The following is a 15,620-nucleotide window of genomic DNA, read 5'->3' as shown; positions in this document are numbered from 1 at the left end:
CGACCACGGCAGAAGATAGAGAAAAGATGAGTGTCATCCCCTATGCCTCGGCCATAGGGTCTGTTATGTATGCCATGTTGTGTACCAGACCTGATGTAAACCTTGCCGTAAGTTTGGTAGGAAGGTACCAAAGTAATCCCGGCATGGAACACTGGACAGCGGTCAAGAATATCCTGAAGTACCTGAAAAGGACTAAGGATATATTTCTCGTATATGGAGGTGACGAAGAGCTAGTCGTAAAGGGTTACGTCGACGCTAGCTTCGACACAGATCTGGATGACTCTAAGTCACAAACCGGATACGTGTATATTTTGAATGGAGGGGCAGTAAGCTGGTGCGGTTGCAAGCAAAGCGTCGTGGCGGGATCTACATGTGAAGCGGAGTACATGGCGGCCTCAGAGGCAGCGCAAGAAGCAATCTGCATGAAGGAGTTCATTACTGACCTAGGGGTGATTCCCAATGCGTCGGGCCCGAGACTCTCTTCTGTGACAACACTGGAGCTGTTGCCCTTGCCAAGGAGCCCAGGTTTCACAGGAAGACCAGGCATATCAAGCGTCGCTTCAACTCCATTCGTGAAAGTGTTCAAAATGGAGACATAGATATTTGTAAAGTACATACGGACCTGAATGTAGCAGATCCGTTGACTAAACCTCTCCCTAGAGCAAAACATGATCAACACCAGAACTCTATGGGTGTTCGATTCATCACAATGTAACTAGATTATTGACCCTAGTGCAAGTGGGAGACTGTTGGAAATATGCCCTAGAGGCAATAATAAAATGGTTATTATTATATTTCCTTGTTCATGATAATTGTCTATTGTTCATGCTATAATTGTGTTATCCGGAAATCGTAATACATGTGTGAATACATAGACCACAACGTGTCCCTAGTAAGCCTCTAGTTGACTAGCTCGTTGATCAACAGATAGTCATGGTTTCCTGACTATGGACATTGGATGTCATTGATAACGGGATCACATCGTTAGGAGAATGATGTGATGGACAAGACCCAATCCTAAGCATAGCACAAAGATCGTGTAGTTCGTTTGCTAGAGCTTTTCCAATTGTCAAGTATCATTTCCTTAGACCATGAGATTGTGCAAATCCCGGACACCGTAGGAGTGCTTTGGGTGTGCCAAACGTCACAACGTAACTGGGTGGCTATAAAGGTACACTACGGGTATCTCTGAAAGTGTCTGTTGGGTTGGCACGAATCGAGACTGGGATTTGTCACTCCGTATGACGGAGAGGTGTCTCTGGGCCCACTCGGTAATGCATCATCATAATGAGCTCAATGTGACCAAGTGTCTGGTCACGGGATCATGCATTACGGTACGAGTAGAGTGACTTGCCGGTAACGAGATTGAACAAGGTATTGGGATATCGACGTTCGAATCTCGGGCAAGTAACGTACCGATTGACAAAGGGAATTGTATACGGGATTGATTGAATCCTCGACATCGTGGTTCATCCGATGAGATCATCGTGGAACATGTGGGAGCCAACATGGGTATCCAGATCCCGCTGTTGGTTATTGACCGGAGAGTCGTCTCGGTCATGTCTGCATGTCTCCCGAACCCGTAGGGTCTACACACTTAAGGTTCGGTGACGCTAGGGTTGTAGAGATATTAGTATGCGGAAACCCGAAAGTTGTTCGGAGTCCCGGATGAGATCCCGGACATCACGAGGAGTTCCGGAATGGTCCGGAGGTGAAGAATTATATATAGGAAGTCCGGTTTCGGCCACCGGGAAAGTTTCGAGGTTATCGGTATTGTACCGGGACCACCGGAAGGGTCCCGGGGGTCCACCGGGTAGGGCCACCTATCCCGGAGGGCCCCATGGGCTGAAGTGGGAGGGGAACTAGCCCCTGGTGGGCTGGTGCGCCCCCCATGGGCCTCCCCTGCGCCTAGGGTTGGAAACCCTGGGGGTGGGGGGCGCCCCACCTGTCTTGGGGGGCAAGTTTCCCCCCTTGGCCGCCGGCGCCCCCCCCCCCCAGGGGGCCTATATATAGTGGGGGGGAGGAAGGACAGCACTACCCTAGCCCCTGGCGCCTCCCTCTCCCTCCCGTGACACCTCTCCCTCCCGTTTGCGCTTGGCGAAGCCCTGCCGGGATCCCCGCTACTTCCACCACCACGCCGTCGTGCTGCTGGATCTCCATCAACCTCTCCTTCCCCCTTGCTGGATCAAGAAGGAGGAGACGTCGCTGCTCCATACGTGTGTTGAACGCGGAGGTGCCATCCGTTCGGCGCTCAGTCTTCGGTGATTTGGATCACGACGAGTACGACTCCATCAACCCCGTTCACTTGAACGCTTCCGCTCGCGATCTACAAGGGTATGTAGATGCACTCCTTTCCTCTCGTTGCTAGTAAACTCCATAGATGGATCTTGGTGATGCGTAGAAAATTTTAAAATTCTGCAACGATCCCCAACAGTACGGCGGCGGGGCCACGCCGTAGGGCGCCGGCGGCGGAGCTGCGCCAGAGGGTGCCGGCGGCAGGATGGCAGAGGCGGCGACGGACGGGCCGGTTGACGCCATCGTTGGTCCGACGGCGGCGACTCACACGGCGGCTCGGGGTGGATCGCGCGGTGGCAGCAGCAGCTCGGGCACGCAGCAGATCGAGCGATGCGGCGGGTTTGGATCGAGCGAGGCAGCAGCGAAGCAACTTGGCGGCTGGCGCGATGGATCGGGCGACGCCGCGTGCGGCTGGCAGGGCGGGCATGATGGATCGAGCAACACCGTAGCAGCAGGCGGACGCGTAGCAGCGAGCAATACGCAGCGGCGCGGCAGGCGATACGCGCGGGGCGGCGCGTAGCAGCGGGCGGACGCGTAGTAGCGGGCGGGCGGCGAGTTGGCGCTAGCGCGGCGACGCGGGGCGCAGGCGCGCGGGAGTTGGCAGCTAGCAAGCGCGCAAGCGGGCAACCTGGCTAGGCGAGTTGGCGGCTAGCGGGGCGAAGCGGCGATGCGATGCACGGGCGAGTGGGCGGCTAGCGGGGCGAAGCGATGATGCGATCGGGCGGGCTCGAAAGCAGCGATGCGATCGAATTGGTGAGGCGAGCTGGCGAGACGAGGGATCGGGCAAGGGAGGAGCAGCGGCTAGCGCGGGAGACACGTGGGGCAGCGGCGGCTGGGTGGCGGCGGCGGAAGCGAGAAACCTAGGAAACTGATACCATGTATGAGATTGTGATTGCACGATTTATTGCTCTTCGTGCATAGGCACGTATATATGATGTACAAAGATGGGCCACAGACCTCAACTATATAAGGAACTAGGAGGTAGGCCCAATATACAATATGCACATAACACATATACTCAACAATGGTGAATATATTCAGTAATGGGTTGAGAGGAGTTCCCTCCTTGCTTAAGGCACAAATATGTGTCTGCCTTTGTACTTTACTTTGTGCATTATGGAATTGTCATAATGACCTTATGTTTAACAAAATGCAAATTTCAAAATTTCTTGCGGGTCATCTATAAAGCCACCAGCTTCATTCGTACATGGTCTACCCTACTTTGTATGGAGGATAGTGCATTCATGAATTTTGGGAGCAACCGACTGAAGATGGTTGCGCAGGGTATATTCAACCCGTCTGAAAGACGATCCAATAATATGTGATTTAGTCACTATATCTTATTAGTGCCTGGTTGTTTTGAGCTTTGTCAAAATCTTTTTACTTGCTATTTTGCGTGATGTACTGGGTGTTTGGTACTTTTTACTGGTTGTTTTCTTGTTTTGGTTGTGTGCATCGATTGATGCAAAGGCCTGGGTAAACCATCCTTTTCGGGAGAAAAAACGGTTCGACATGAATGTTCAATACCACTATCCAAAAATAAAATTGTTCTAGCTTGTTAACCGCATGATGGAAGTATATATATATATAGGTAAATTGTGTGGGGGCACCTAGATGTCTGGGCACCTAGTTGCCCCGTTATAGTAAGTGATATTCAGGATGCATGATGTACAATCCACGACATATGCCTTTCTAAATTTTGTTTACATGCACTATCACTTTTAATAGGCAATGATTGCTTTCCAGAAAATATATACTACTAATCTCTTGGCAATGATTCCTTTCCAAAAAAGGGTATGTATACGCTCTGATTTTTTTAAGGTATTTGATATGACCAAATAATACGAAACATTGTCGCAAATGTTTGTATGTATTGTTGCGACGTATATTATGCATTCTTCTGAAGCTTTACTTTTTAAGGTATCTAGAATTAAAAAATTAAGGCCGGGTCACGCTTTTTAGCGACTAATTCTATTCAAAATAAGGTGACCAAATAATATAAAATGTGATCCTAATTATTTCTTACTTTTAGAAATATATATGATGCATGCTGATACCCACACATGATATTTTTTTCTCCTACGTACATATACTCACACACAATTCCTTTTAGTTTTATGAATGTGCGTTGCATGCCAATACCCACATGCGATTTTTCGTACATACATGGACCTAAGATATCATACCCGCACACCCTTTTTCAACACATGCATGCTTTGAAGATATACACCAAACTGATATACTTTGAATGGTACATAACCGAAAAATGATACACTATTTTTTAATGCATGTAAATTATTTTGAGACATCCCCGTAAGGCCGTAAATGATATTGGAGATATATCCAAAAAAAAGTTAGTACGTGACTAGGTATACGATTTTTATAGGTATATGAATTAGTATATGACTAGCTACGTATACGATTTTTATATGTGTATGAATTAGTACGTGACTAGGTATACGATTTTTATAGCTATATAAATTAGTACGTGACTAGGTATATGAATTAGCACGTGACAAGGTATGTACAAATACCTAAGATACTGTACACACAAACTCATTTCTTAGTACATGTATATGCCTAAGGCTGGTCATAGTGGGAGTAACTTAGCTAGTAACATAGCGCACTCCAAGAAAATTTTGCTTATGTGGCATGTAATCAATGAGAAGTGGTAACATAATATGTTAGTGTAACATAGCGCTTCCCAAGATAAAATGAGTCTACAACCTAATAAATGAAGTCTTCTATGACACTACTGCTATGTTGCTTTGCACTATGAAGGTAGTAATTTAGACTAGTGTCATATGCATGACACTAGTATAAGTTACTCCCCCACTATGACCTGACATAGCCAAAAATAATATATTAAAAAAAGTATACAACACATATAAATAAAGTACACGGACCATGCATGGACCATTAATTATTGATTTTCTCTCTCTTGTTTAATGAGGGCATTAAGTGTCCAGATCAAGCAATAGTAATTCTTTCCTAATTAAAAAATCAACGTTCATGGAAAATTGATGCAACTTGCGACACTACAGAATGATTAGCAGGGAATCATAGCCCATAATGCTGAAACGGATAAACTTCTATAATGATTACTGGGATATGATCTCTCAACAAATTAAAGTGAAAAAGCTGAAGCCCCAAATGCAGCGCTTCCAATAAGAACTAAGATAAATCCAATCATCTATCCTAAGGATTAATGGCTTACAAGCAAAGCAAAAGATGTCTGACTGTGTACCCTACCAAGCTCCTATTCACAAGAAAGCGCCCAAAGACAAATAGTTTTGTTCACTGGATGATGTGGTACCTAAAAATGAAACACATGCCCTGACATGTACTCCCTCCGTACCAAAATATAGAACGTTTTTATAGTTCAATTTGTACGAAGGTTTCCTTTCTGCTTGCTATTTTTGCGAATGGTTCCCGAACAAGTCGAACCATCTTCAGATTCCATCTTAAAGGTCTAGAGTGGATAACCTCCATTAGCTTGATGATTAAGAACTACATGCAGTGGGAGAACCAATTAACAAACTTTGGTGTTTGAGCTGACTGGTGAGAACATGAAACAGGCTCTATGACGGGCACCAACATTTTGGTTCCTGGGTGTATATACACCCAGGAATTTGAAAAAATAAATATGAAAAAAGTTCAGAAGATTTTTTTGAATAAACTTGATCTTTCTTGCATTACTATTTAAATTTCCACCAATAAAAACTCCATGTTGACTACAGAGCAAAAAAAAATTTATTGCTATATATTTCCTTCGTCCCAAAATAAGTGTCCCAACGTTGACTTTCAAGACACTTATTTTGGGGCTGTGGGAGTACAAGACACTATTCACACTATTTTGACAAAAAAAATTGTAGCTTTCGCCCTGAAGTCAACGTTGGGTTTTGTTGGCGAAAAATTATATACTAGTGCAAAAGAAAGTCAAGTTTATTCATAAAATCTTCTCAACTTTTTTTACTTTTTTATAAATAAAAAATTTAATTTCCTTGGGTGTATGCCAAGAGGTATTGCCCGCTCTATGACCACTTGCACTATAATTTTAAGAATGGTTGTCCACACATCACCTTAGGTCACGAGGCTTGACAATCTTTTTGTTCCAAGAACTATGCATGTCCTTTTCAAGCAAGTCCCAAATGACCATTGCCTTGTTCAGCCCATAACAATTTGGTTTATTAGAGTTAGACCCCCTCTTATATCATCTCTAGTCAACCCTGCATCCAACTATCACGGAACCAACTCCTCCTAGGAGTGTACAGCCACCATTGCAGTTCCACCGTGCATGGTGTCGGGCGGCGCCGCCGTGCGTCCCTGCCGGGAGGGGAGTCGGGTCTTGTGCGGATAGGGTGAAGGCGCGCAGCGCCAGATTCGTCCTCCGCCCCCGGCGCGCGCTCACTCAACGACCCAGCGGCCGACGGGTGTCTCCGCGGCCACACGCGGCGCCGCTCTGAGGGGCCACGAGCCCCCCTACACACGTGCACCGGCGGCGCCCTTTATGCTGGCGCACCCTCGTGATTCCGGTGACCACGGGCGCGCGGGAGCAGGGACAAGGCCACGGAAACCTCAAGGGCCAACATGCAAAGTGCGAGCTACAGTATTTTGCAGCCATTCCTCTTCTTCCCACGCTCCCCGAAAGCTTTTCAACACCGCCGTCACGCTTCACAGACAAACCTCCCTCCCTCTGTCTCTTGTCTGTGGCTGTCTCCGGCTGGCAACCGTGAATCCTAGCTGCTCGAGACCAAAACCACCTACACCTGCCCGCCGAACTCCCATGCATAGCCTTTAGCTCTCTAGAAGTCTAGCTCCGCTCTCCGGGCTCCGGCCATGCCGCACCGTCGCCGCCTACACAGCCTCGCGCCGCTGCCGCCGCCTCCCCCTTCGCCTCACACCGCCTTCGACCTGTCCGAGGCCGAGTCGCGGCTGCCACTCCTCGCAGACTACGGGCGGCTCAAGCCCGTCGACGACCTCCCCGCCCCCGTCGCGCCGCCGTCCGCGCACTGGAGCGCCGGGAGCGCCTTCACCGGCACCGAGCCCGCGACCGCCTCCACGTCCACGGCAGCGACGGGCTCCTCCCTGCCACCGGCGTCGTCCGCCGCCAGGGACGACACGTGGGTGCGCCGCTCCAGGGAGAGCTACTACCTGCAGCTCTCCCTCGCCATCCGCATCACCTCCGAGGCCTTCCTCGCCGGCGTCCCGCCCGAGCTCCTCCCACGCCGCCTCGGCCCCGGCGATGTGGCGGCGGAGCAGCACGCCGACGTCCCCGCCGATGCCGCCGCCGTCTCCTACCGGCTCTGGGTAATAGTCTCGCGGATCACGCTAATCATTACAAGTACCAACTGATAAATTAATCGTGCAGTACGTCTCTCTTCTCCGTTGATTTGTTTATCATGTCTGATGCTATATCTATGCACATTGAAAATTGCAACTTGATGCCAATCAAGGCGTGCAACCTTCAGCTTCATCATTGGCCGGATTAGAACTTTTCTAAGCGACATGGCTATATATTGACTGGATGCGCCCGAATTTTTTTAGATAAATTATGTTTTCACTGAGCTAGCAATGTTTGGGTGCAGGTGAACGGGTGCCTGTCGTGGGGGGACAAGATCGCGCACGGGTTCTACAACATCCTGGGCATCGACCCGCACCTGTGGGCGATGTGCAACGCCGACGAGGGGGAGGGCCGCCGGCTGCCGACGCTGGCGGCGCTGCGGGAGGTGGACGCCAGCGACCAGTCGTCGCTGGAGGTGGTGCTCGTGGACAAGTGCGGCGACTCCGTGCTGGTCGACCTGGAGCGGCGCGCGCTCGACCTCCACCGCGCGCTCGGCGCCACGCTCGACCTCGTCCGCCGCCTCGCCCTGCTCGTCTCCGACCACATGGGGTGCGTACGTCGTGATTCACCACTTGATCGATTTCCAGTTGATTTGCTTTCGAGGAAAAGGTTAGCCTGGTCCGTGTCCATGCAGTCTCACCCGTGCGTGTGTGCCCGTGCTCCCTGTGAGTGTGAGTGTGACCGTGACTGACCTTCGATAGACCAGTAGACGTGCAAGTTGACGACCTGCTCGTCCGTGAACCTCGGAACCTGAGCACCGACGAACATGTGAACAACACTCCAATTTCAGAGCCCACTTTATGTCTTATAAAACGTACCAGACTGTATATCATGGATCAAACGACCGCCATGGCCGGTCACGTTCCTGTCTGTACCTCCATGCTGTTATGCCATTCGTTACATACAATTTGAGCTTTGTTGATCAAAATTTCCAGTAATTTAATCTGAGCAGACAAATTTCAGCTGAATTTGATGGTTGTATTTTGAAGGGGTGCATTGAGATCGGAGGACGGAGACCTGTACATGCGGTGGAAGGCGGGCAGCAAGCGGCTGAGGAAGCAGCAGAAGAGCGTCGTCGTCCCCATCGGCCGCCTGTCCATCGGGTTCTGCAGGCATCGCGCCATTCTCTTCAAGGTCTCCGGCATTGCTTCACTTACCGTTACGATCCATGCTATGTTACTTTAGGCCAGCAGGTTATTTTCAGTCCAGTCATCTTCTCCAAACTGATGCAGGCTCTGGCAGATTTTATCGGCCTGCCGTGCCGAATCGCGCAAGGCTGCAAGTACTGCTCTGCACCTCACCGGTCCTCTTGCCTTGTCAAAATTGAAAACGAGAGAAGATATTCAAGGTATGAAGCAGGGAAGTATGCTCAGTTTGCTTTGTTTTTTTCAGCTATATATATTTCAGGGCAGAGGCTGAAGCAGTGAAGCTGCAGTCTGTTTTTACCATGATTCTGTGTTAATGATGGCTTACATTGACGAGGAAGTATGCTCAGTTTGCTTTGCAATTTTGCTGGTGCTTCTTCAGGGAGTACGTTGTGGACCTCGTGGTCGTGCCAGGGAGCATCTGCAACCCAGACTCGTCCATCAACGGCCAGCTGCTCTCCTCTGTGTCTTCGCCTTTCAAGACTTCTTGCACCGCAAGTTTGGAAAACTATGCGGCACCAGTTACAGCTTGGAATCGTGCGATAGCTGATGATCGTTGCAACTCGATGTTCTCAGATTCTCAATATTCAGGTACAATCTACAACAGTATAATAGCTCATAGATATCAGATATCTAGGCCATGCAAATGCACATGCTGATTGACCGTGTACTATAGCAGTTGCCGGGAACAAGAACTCTGTTCAGGCAGACACCAAAGAGGGTGTGGTGCTGAAATGCGGTCAGGTCATGCAGAATGACAACTGCAACAACATGTCAGTGTTTCAAGTGTCAAGGCAATTGAAGGCGATGGAGGTCGGCACCGAGGATGTCAATAAGGAGAACATCCCTGGTCTTACACTGCCAAAACACCTGCTCGCTGAGTCATCTTTTGCCATGGATTGGCTTGAGATATCATGGGATGAGCTTGAGCTCAAGGAACGCATAGGCGCTGGTACTTCCTTAGCTTCAGTATTCTTATCAACTTGCTACGTTATGTGAATTTGACCGCATTTTACTGAAACGCAGGTTCGTTTGGTACCGTTTATCGAGCTGACTGGCATGGTTCTGTAAGTACCTTAGACTTTTCACTATGGAGACCTTTTTACTTTGCAGTGAGATAAGCATCCTTTGCAGAGATCATAAAATTGAGGTTATAGTTTTGGGTATGTAGGATGTTGCAGTAAAAGTGCTTACAGACCAGGGTGTTGGCGAAGCTCAGCTCAAAGAATTCCTTAGAGAGGTTGCTTCACCGTTTCTTTTTTGCATCAAAACTTCACTTATGGTTAGTATAGATCTCAATCTGTCCCATTATCTTTAGCTTGGCACATTGTTAATCCTTGCAGATCTCTATCATGAAACGAGTTCGCCATCCAAACGTGGTATTATTCATGGGCGCAGTGACAAAGTGCCCGCATTTGTCGATAGTAACCGAGTACTTGCCCAGGTAAACCCTCCGTCAGTTTCACGGACAATATCCTGCATCAAACAGAATCGCTGAATCCTTATGCTGTGAACAGAGGGAGCCTCTTCCGTCTCATCAGCAAAGCTTCCGGTGGGGAAATACTTGATTTACGGCGGCGTTTGCGCATGGCATTAGATGTTGTATGTATTGCAATACTAACTTCTACAGATAAGCATGCTCCTGAAACGTTACTAGTCTCCCTGAATGTGATATGAAGCACTGCTGTGACTGAAATGCAGGCAAAAGGCATCAACTATCTCCACTGCCTGAACCCTCCTATCGTACATTGGGATCTGAAGACACCAAACATGTTGGTGGACAAGAACTGGTCTGTAAAGGTTAGTTGGAGTTCATTTCCCAAATAGAATAGCGCTATCGAATATGGCTGTTCCGTTTTTGTCTCTTTATTTACTATCCTTGATACAACTTCAGGTAGGTGACTTTGGCTTGTCCAGATTTAAGGTGACCACATTCATATCGTCGAAATCAGTCGCTGGAACAGTAAGCTTTGCATGACAGCCTGCTCAGTTAGTAACTTGCCATTGCATCTTTTTGGATTCTTAATATCAAATTCTGGTAAACTGCAGCCAGAATGGATGGCGCCAGAGTTTCTCCGTGGCGAGCCATCCAACGAGAAATGTGACGTGTACAGCTTCGGCGTGATCTTATGGGAGCTCCTGACTATGCAGCAACCATGGGGCGGCCTAGGCCCAGCACAAGTAACGTTCCATCTCATTATTGTGTTCTCTTATATAGTGTAGGAAAATTAAATGCGATGTTCGCGATTTCACTAGAGCAATATTTACAGGTAGTAGGAGCAGTTGCATTCCAGAACAGAAGGCTCCCAATCCCCAAAGATACCATCCCAGAACTAGCTGCTCTTGTTGAATCATGTTGGGCTGAGTAAGCAAATCTCCCATGACCTGACAGCAACCTTGATCAAAATTTCGAGTGGCTGCATCCATTAGTGCAGCCTACGTTTAAAACAAAATATTAACACGAATTTGCCTTATTTTCAGTGATCCAAGGCAGCGCCCTTCGTTTTCGAGCATTGTGGATACGCTCAAGAAGTTGCTCAAGTCGATGCAGGGATCCGGTTCATGACAGTCCCGTGGATTCTTGCCCAACCATTCTTTTTTCTCTACTCTCTGTCGATTAAAGCTAATCCACAACAAGGAATAAAGCAGTTAGTTGCCTTCAGGCACATGAGAGGGTAGCTGAAGCAGCAAAAGTGCAATGCTGCATCAGAGTTTGTTGGCTCGTTCCCTGACCATTCATGTTGTCTCTGTATAGTGATTTGAGCTACAAATTTAAAGCTCTCGAGGGTCAGTGAGGTGGTTATGTAAAATGTCCTGAATGTATCAAAGTAGTTCTACTGGCTGAGCAATAGCGCCGTCACTTTACTAAAATGGGAGATAGATTTGATAACAAGCATAACTGCTCACATGATCCTACGCTGAGTTCCCAATTTCCATCAAAGCATCCAACTGAACTGAACTTAAATGAACTTCACAACAGGGAGCATGATACTGGAACTGAACATATCCAACTAAACTGAACTTAAATGAATTTCACAACTGGAACTGAACATATCTCATCGTTTTTAGCATCGTCAATCAGTCCCCGGCCTGTGTTCTCAACAGAAATTCAACCATTTCAGCAAGGAAAACGTATATCACAAGACATGACTATCTAGCATCTAGACTGATCGTTCCATGGGACAAAATACTACATGACGGACTACGTACATGGGACAAAATCCACCTCGCTTTGCAAGTTATACCATCCGCTCGTCGGACAATATCCACACTGTTTCGCAGATTACACTACCCGCTCAAGCTCCCGTGCGTAGCAAAGAGATCGCTTGATCATCTGATGCGCTTGTATGCCGACACGGGGTTGGACCTTCGCCATGTGGAAAAGGACTGAATGATTCTGAACCTCCCATTCATGTTGTATCTGCCAACATAAGGAGTACTTGTATAGTCAGGAAGTGGTCGCGTTAACAATCACACAATCTATTAGTATATGGTTCTTCAGTAGAGTAGCAACTTAGTGGTTGCACCCATGCCTCTAACAAGATGTGTTTTACCACCCTTTAAGTTATTCAAACGCCAATCGTTCACTATGACATTATTCATATCAAAACATGGTGATAGGACAGAGGACAAGAGAAATTAATAGTCACCTCTGATATGTACTCCAGAAGCTTTTGCTCAGAGGAAAACATCAGCATTTTTCTGGCATCATCCACTGGCAAGTGATCGTATGCCTGACCACTGCAATCAGCTATCTCATCTCTGCAAAAGAAGACGTAGAGAACATAATCAGGAACTTCACCACACGAGCCACGTAGAAAACGTAATGTAAATTCATTCACCTAATAGTTTCAGCAAGAAGGTCCATGAAGTAGAGGTATGTCTCATGTGGCACAGCTTGCCGACCATTGGTTAATCGGTTGTAGGTACCTTCCATAAAGGATTGCTCAAGCTCCACTGCGTATTTGATGCAAGGATGGTCAAGGGCTCTCGGGGGCAGAAGTTCCAGCTCAGTGTGGAATTCAGCTACTCTGTTCTCAGCCAACAGTCTCATAAGATTAAGTCCCAAAATTCGATATTCTTCTGGTGATGGTGGGAGTATGCCTCTGATGAACAATCACAAAAGCAAACACAATATGAATAGCACTCGGCAAACATAAGTTCAGAAATACAGTGCTCCAGGATAGAATATCTAATGTGGAAATGTTCAGCGGCATCTTTTAGCCACAAGATAATTGTGCTGCTAAAAATCCAGGAGGTCGCACAGATTAAGACAATTCATAAACGTATCCTTATTCCTCAACAATGTCGACTTGACAAATGACAAACAATGAGACCATGTGCTGACTGCTGGCACCTGCCATTCCTCACAGGTGCTGTGAGGAATAGAATGCCAAGGTACTGAATAGTGATTAAACCAAAGGTTAATGGTCACAACACATAACTTCCACCAGAATCAAATAGATTGTATCAAGGAAGTGCATGTCCACGATCTAGATGTTTGAAATGTCAATTGTTTTTTAGGAAAAACATAAGCGTGTTGGCACAAGAAAAATAAGCTAGGAAGATAATTTATGTGCATGACTACATAGGATGAATCTATGCAGTATGTAGGACCAAAATGTGCTTAGGTAGAAAACAAACCTTGTATCCATGTAGAAAACTTTTAATTGGAAGAAGTTCCTCTCAAATGCATCTTGGTCCTTAACTCTGATGCTGAAGATAACAGCAAACTCGTATATGGCCCCTGAAAGTTTCACGATCAGTCACCCCAACTAATTTATACAAAAATGTAGATTGCAAAATGGTAAACTGCAATGCAGAAGTGTAGCCAGCATTCTTAGAGTTGATGCCATAGCATAAAAATGCTTTCCAGACTTGTAGTTTTTAGATGAAATGGTAAATTGCAATGCAAAAATGTAGCCAGCAGTCTTACAGTAGGACAGTTAGTCTACTACACACTTGCAAAATGGTAGATTGCAATTAAAAAATGTAGTGAACAGGGCTTTCCCAAATGGTGTAAAGAACATTTATAAGTGATAACAATATTCTCTCCAGGAGAATGCTTTGCAGAATTGCAGTTGTAGTCCATGACTAGCGAACATACATACAGAGCTCCGTACATGTATCCTTAGAAGAGTATTCCACGAAACACCTTCAACTACATAGCACATCTCAAATTGGATGAAACTCCATATGCAGAATTTTGGGTTCCATTTTACAGGAGCATTTCTCCTAAATTGGTTCAGAATACATTTTGCATTTCTCTTAGGAGGAGTTGATGATGTAGCATAAAAAAATGCTTTCCAGAATTGCAGTTTTTGATGAAATGGTAAATTGCAACGCAAAAAATGTAGGCAACAGTCTTAAGAGTAGGACAGTTAGTCTACTCCACACTTGCAAAATGGTATATTGCAATTCAAAAATGTAGCATCAAGGAAAACGTGAACAGGGGTTTCTCGAATGGTGCAAAGAACATTTATGAGTAACAACAATATTGTCTTCAGGAGAATGCCTTGTAGAATTGCAGTTGTAGACTTGTAGTACATGACTAGTGAACATACATACAGAGCTCCATACATACCTTAAAAGAGCATTTCACAAAGGACCTTCAGCTACATATGCATTTTTTTAGGTTCCTTTGTATAGGAGCATTTCTCTTAAAATTTGTTCAGAATCCCACCTTTACTGATGAAAGTAAAAAATGGTTCAACAGATAAAGGCCACAGTACACTTTTTCCCACAAGAATGTGCTTACTTGCGAGTCTCAGCTCCGCAACTGCATTAGGTGTCCTCTCAAATGATGGTGGCATGCTAGGAAACTTTGTGAGGAGAACCTGAAATCAACGAAATGAAGAGACATGTCACCTGATGATAAACGTTGAATTTAAGTGAAACCCTGAAAATTCAATAAGCACACCACTTCATCCTGCTGTGAAGCACCAAAACCAGCACCTACATCAGTACATTGTCATTGTGGAACTGGAGCTGCACACCTCCAGAACTGCAAACCCTCGCCCCAACTCCTCCCTTCGTTTCCAGCAAGTCACATCAAACCCTAGACAGTAGCAGTACAGTTGGGAAATTTCAGGAACCTACCGGAAGCGCATCCCGAATTCCCGACTCCTCCATCCAACTCCCAGAACTGATCAAACCCAGGTCGAAATGATCCTCGAAAATAAATAAATAAATCCCGAAGGGATCCCCCAAAACCGCTCATAAACCCCATCCTTCGCGCCGCGGAACACCCAAATACAGACAAATTCTCCAAGTAAACCCTGCGCATCCACCGTAATACCCCGAATTTCGGCAACATCGCGTATCCAGCGGATAAACGCGTCAATGTACCTAACCCCCTTCCTGGTCACCACGGGGGAAAAAGGCGGGGACGAAGTCGAGCCGTGCGTGGGTGGATGGGTACCTTGAGCTCGGAGAGCAGGGTGGCGCAGGAGTCGAGCTCGTCCTCCGCGCAGGCGAGCTTGAGCCACGCGAACTTGCAGTTCGCCTCCTCCAGCTCCCGATCCATGGGCGGCGGCAGCTTCGCCCTTCCCAGTTCCCCTCTTCCCCTCCCCCTCTCCGTTGGTCCCGGTGGTTTTCCTCGGTCACTTTTCTTCGTGTGGGCTTTCTTTCTTGCGCGAGGAGATGGTGCCGCTAGCGTCGTGGCGGGGGCCTCTTGAGCCGTAGATTGGGGAATTAACGGTCGTGGTCGTGCCTGAGGTGGATGGGAAAAACGGAATGCGTATGGCGTGCCGTTGCGCTGCAGAATACGTGTCCGTGCTCCGCTGGCGGACTTTTTTTTTTTTTTTTTGAGGAATCCGGTGGCGGACTTTGATAAG

At 47.1% G+C, this 15,620-nt stretch overlaps 2 protein-coding genes across 3 annotated transcripts; one reads left to right on the top strand and one right to left on the bottom strand.

Moving 5' to 3' along the window:
- The first annotated feature begins 6,918 nt into the window (after positions 1-6,918).
- LOC109782423 (serine/threonine-protein kinase CTR1) lies at positions 6,919-11,677 on the top strand. Of its 2 annotated transcripts, none has more exons than XM_020341054.4 (15): positions 6,919-7,605; positions 7,884-8,188; positions 8,629-8,773; positions 8,872-8,987; positions 9,167-9,375; positions 9,464-9,736; positions 9,811-9,851; positions 9,956-10,024; positions 10,128-10,228; positions 10,302-10,386; positions 10,486-10,584; positions 10,679-10,747; positions 10,834-10,965; positions 11,055-11,149; positions 11,266-11,677. In XM_020341054.4, the coding sequence occupies exons 1-15, from the start codon at positions 7,135-7,137 to the stop codon at positions 11,348-11,350; spliced, it is 2,295 nt and encodes a 764-aa protein (XP_020196643.1). In that variant the 5' UTR covers positions 6,919-7,134; the 3' UTR covers positions 11,351-11,677. The 2 variants fall into 2 exon arrangements, with proteins under 2 accessions (XP_020196643.1, XP_020196636.1); XM_020341047.3 differs by having other exon boundaries at positions 9,461-9,736.
- A 119-nt stretch (positions 11,678-11,796) lies between these two features.
- Positions 11,797-15,405, bottom strand: LOC109782439 (26S proteasome non-ATPase regulatory subunit 8 homolog A). Its single transcript, XM_020341063.4, has 6 exons — positions 15,206-15,405; positions 14,543-14,621; positions 13,429-13,531; positions 12,627-12,890; positions 12,435-12,546; positions 11,797-12,205 (listed from the first exon to the last, which is right to left on the bottom strand). The coding sequence occupies exons 1-6, from the start codon at positions 15,308-15,310 to the stop codon at positions 12,068-12,070; spliced, it is 801 nt and encodes a 266-aa protein (XP_020196652.1). The 5' UTR covers positions 15,311-15,405; the 3' UTR covers positions 11,797-12,067.
- Positions 15,406-15,620: the final 215 nt, after the last annotated feature.

Source organism: Aegilops tauschii, chromosome 2 (genome assembly GCF_002575655.3).
Source record: "Aegilops tauschii subsp. strangulata cultivar AL8/78 chromosome 2, Aet v6.0, whole genome shotgun sequence".
NCBI classification, from domain to species: domain Eukaryota; kingdom Viridiplantae; phylum Streptophyta; class Magnoliopsida; order Poales; family Poaceae; genus Aegilops; species Aegilops tauschii.
The sequence above is the reverse complement of the archived record's forward strand: the minus strand, read 5'-3'. Positions and strand labels throughout refer to the sequence as shown.

Bases quoted from the DNA above. Each gene is read 5' to 3' on its own strand.
- LOC109782423 (XM_020341047.3), top strand. From the start codon at position 7,135: ATGCCGCACCGTCGCCGCCTACACAGCCTCGCGCCGCTGCCGCCGCCT. The intron at 7,606-7,883 runs GTAATAGTCTCG...GTTTGGGTGCAG, and splicing joins CCGTCTCCTACCGGCTCTGG to GTGAACGGGTGCCTGTCGTG. The intron at 10,025-10,127 runs GTTGCTTCACCG...TAATCCTTGCAG, and splicing joins TCAAAGAATTCCTTAGAGAG to ATCTCTATCATGAAACGAGT.
- LOC109782439 (XM_020341063.4), bottom strand. From the start codon at position 15,310: ATGGATCGGGAGCTGGAGGAGGCGAACTGCAAGTTCGCGTGGCTCAAG. The intron at 12,891-13,428 runs GTTTGTTTTCTA...ATTGTTCATCAG, and splicing joins GTTTTCTACATGGATACAAG to AGGCATACTCCCACCATCAC. The intron at 12,547-12,626 runs GTGAATGAATTT...CTTCTTTTGCAG, and splicing joins CTTCTTGCTGAAACTATTAG to AGATGAGATAGCTGATTGCA.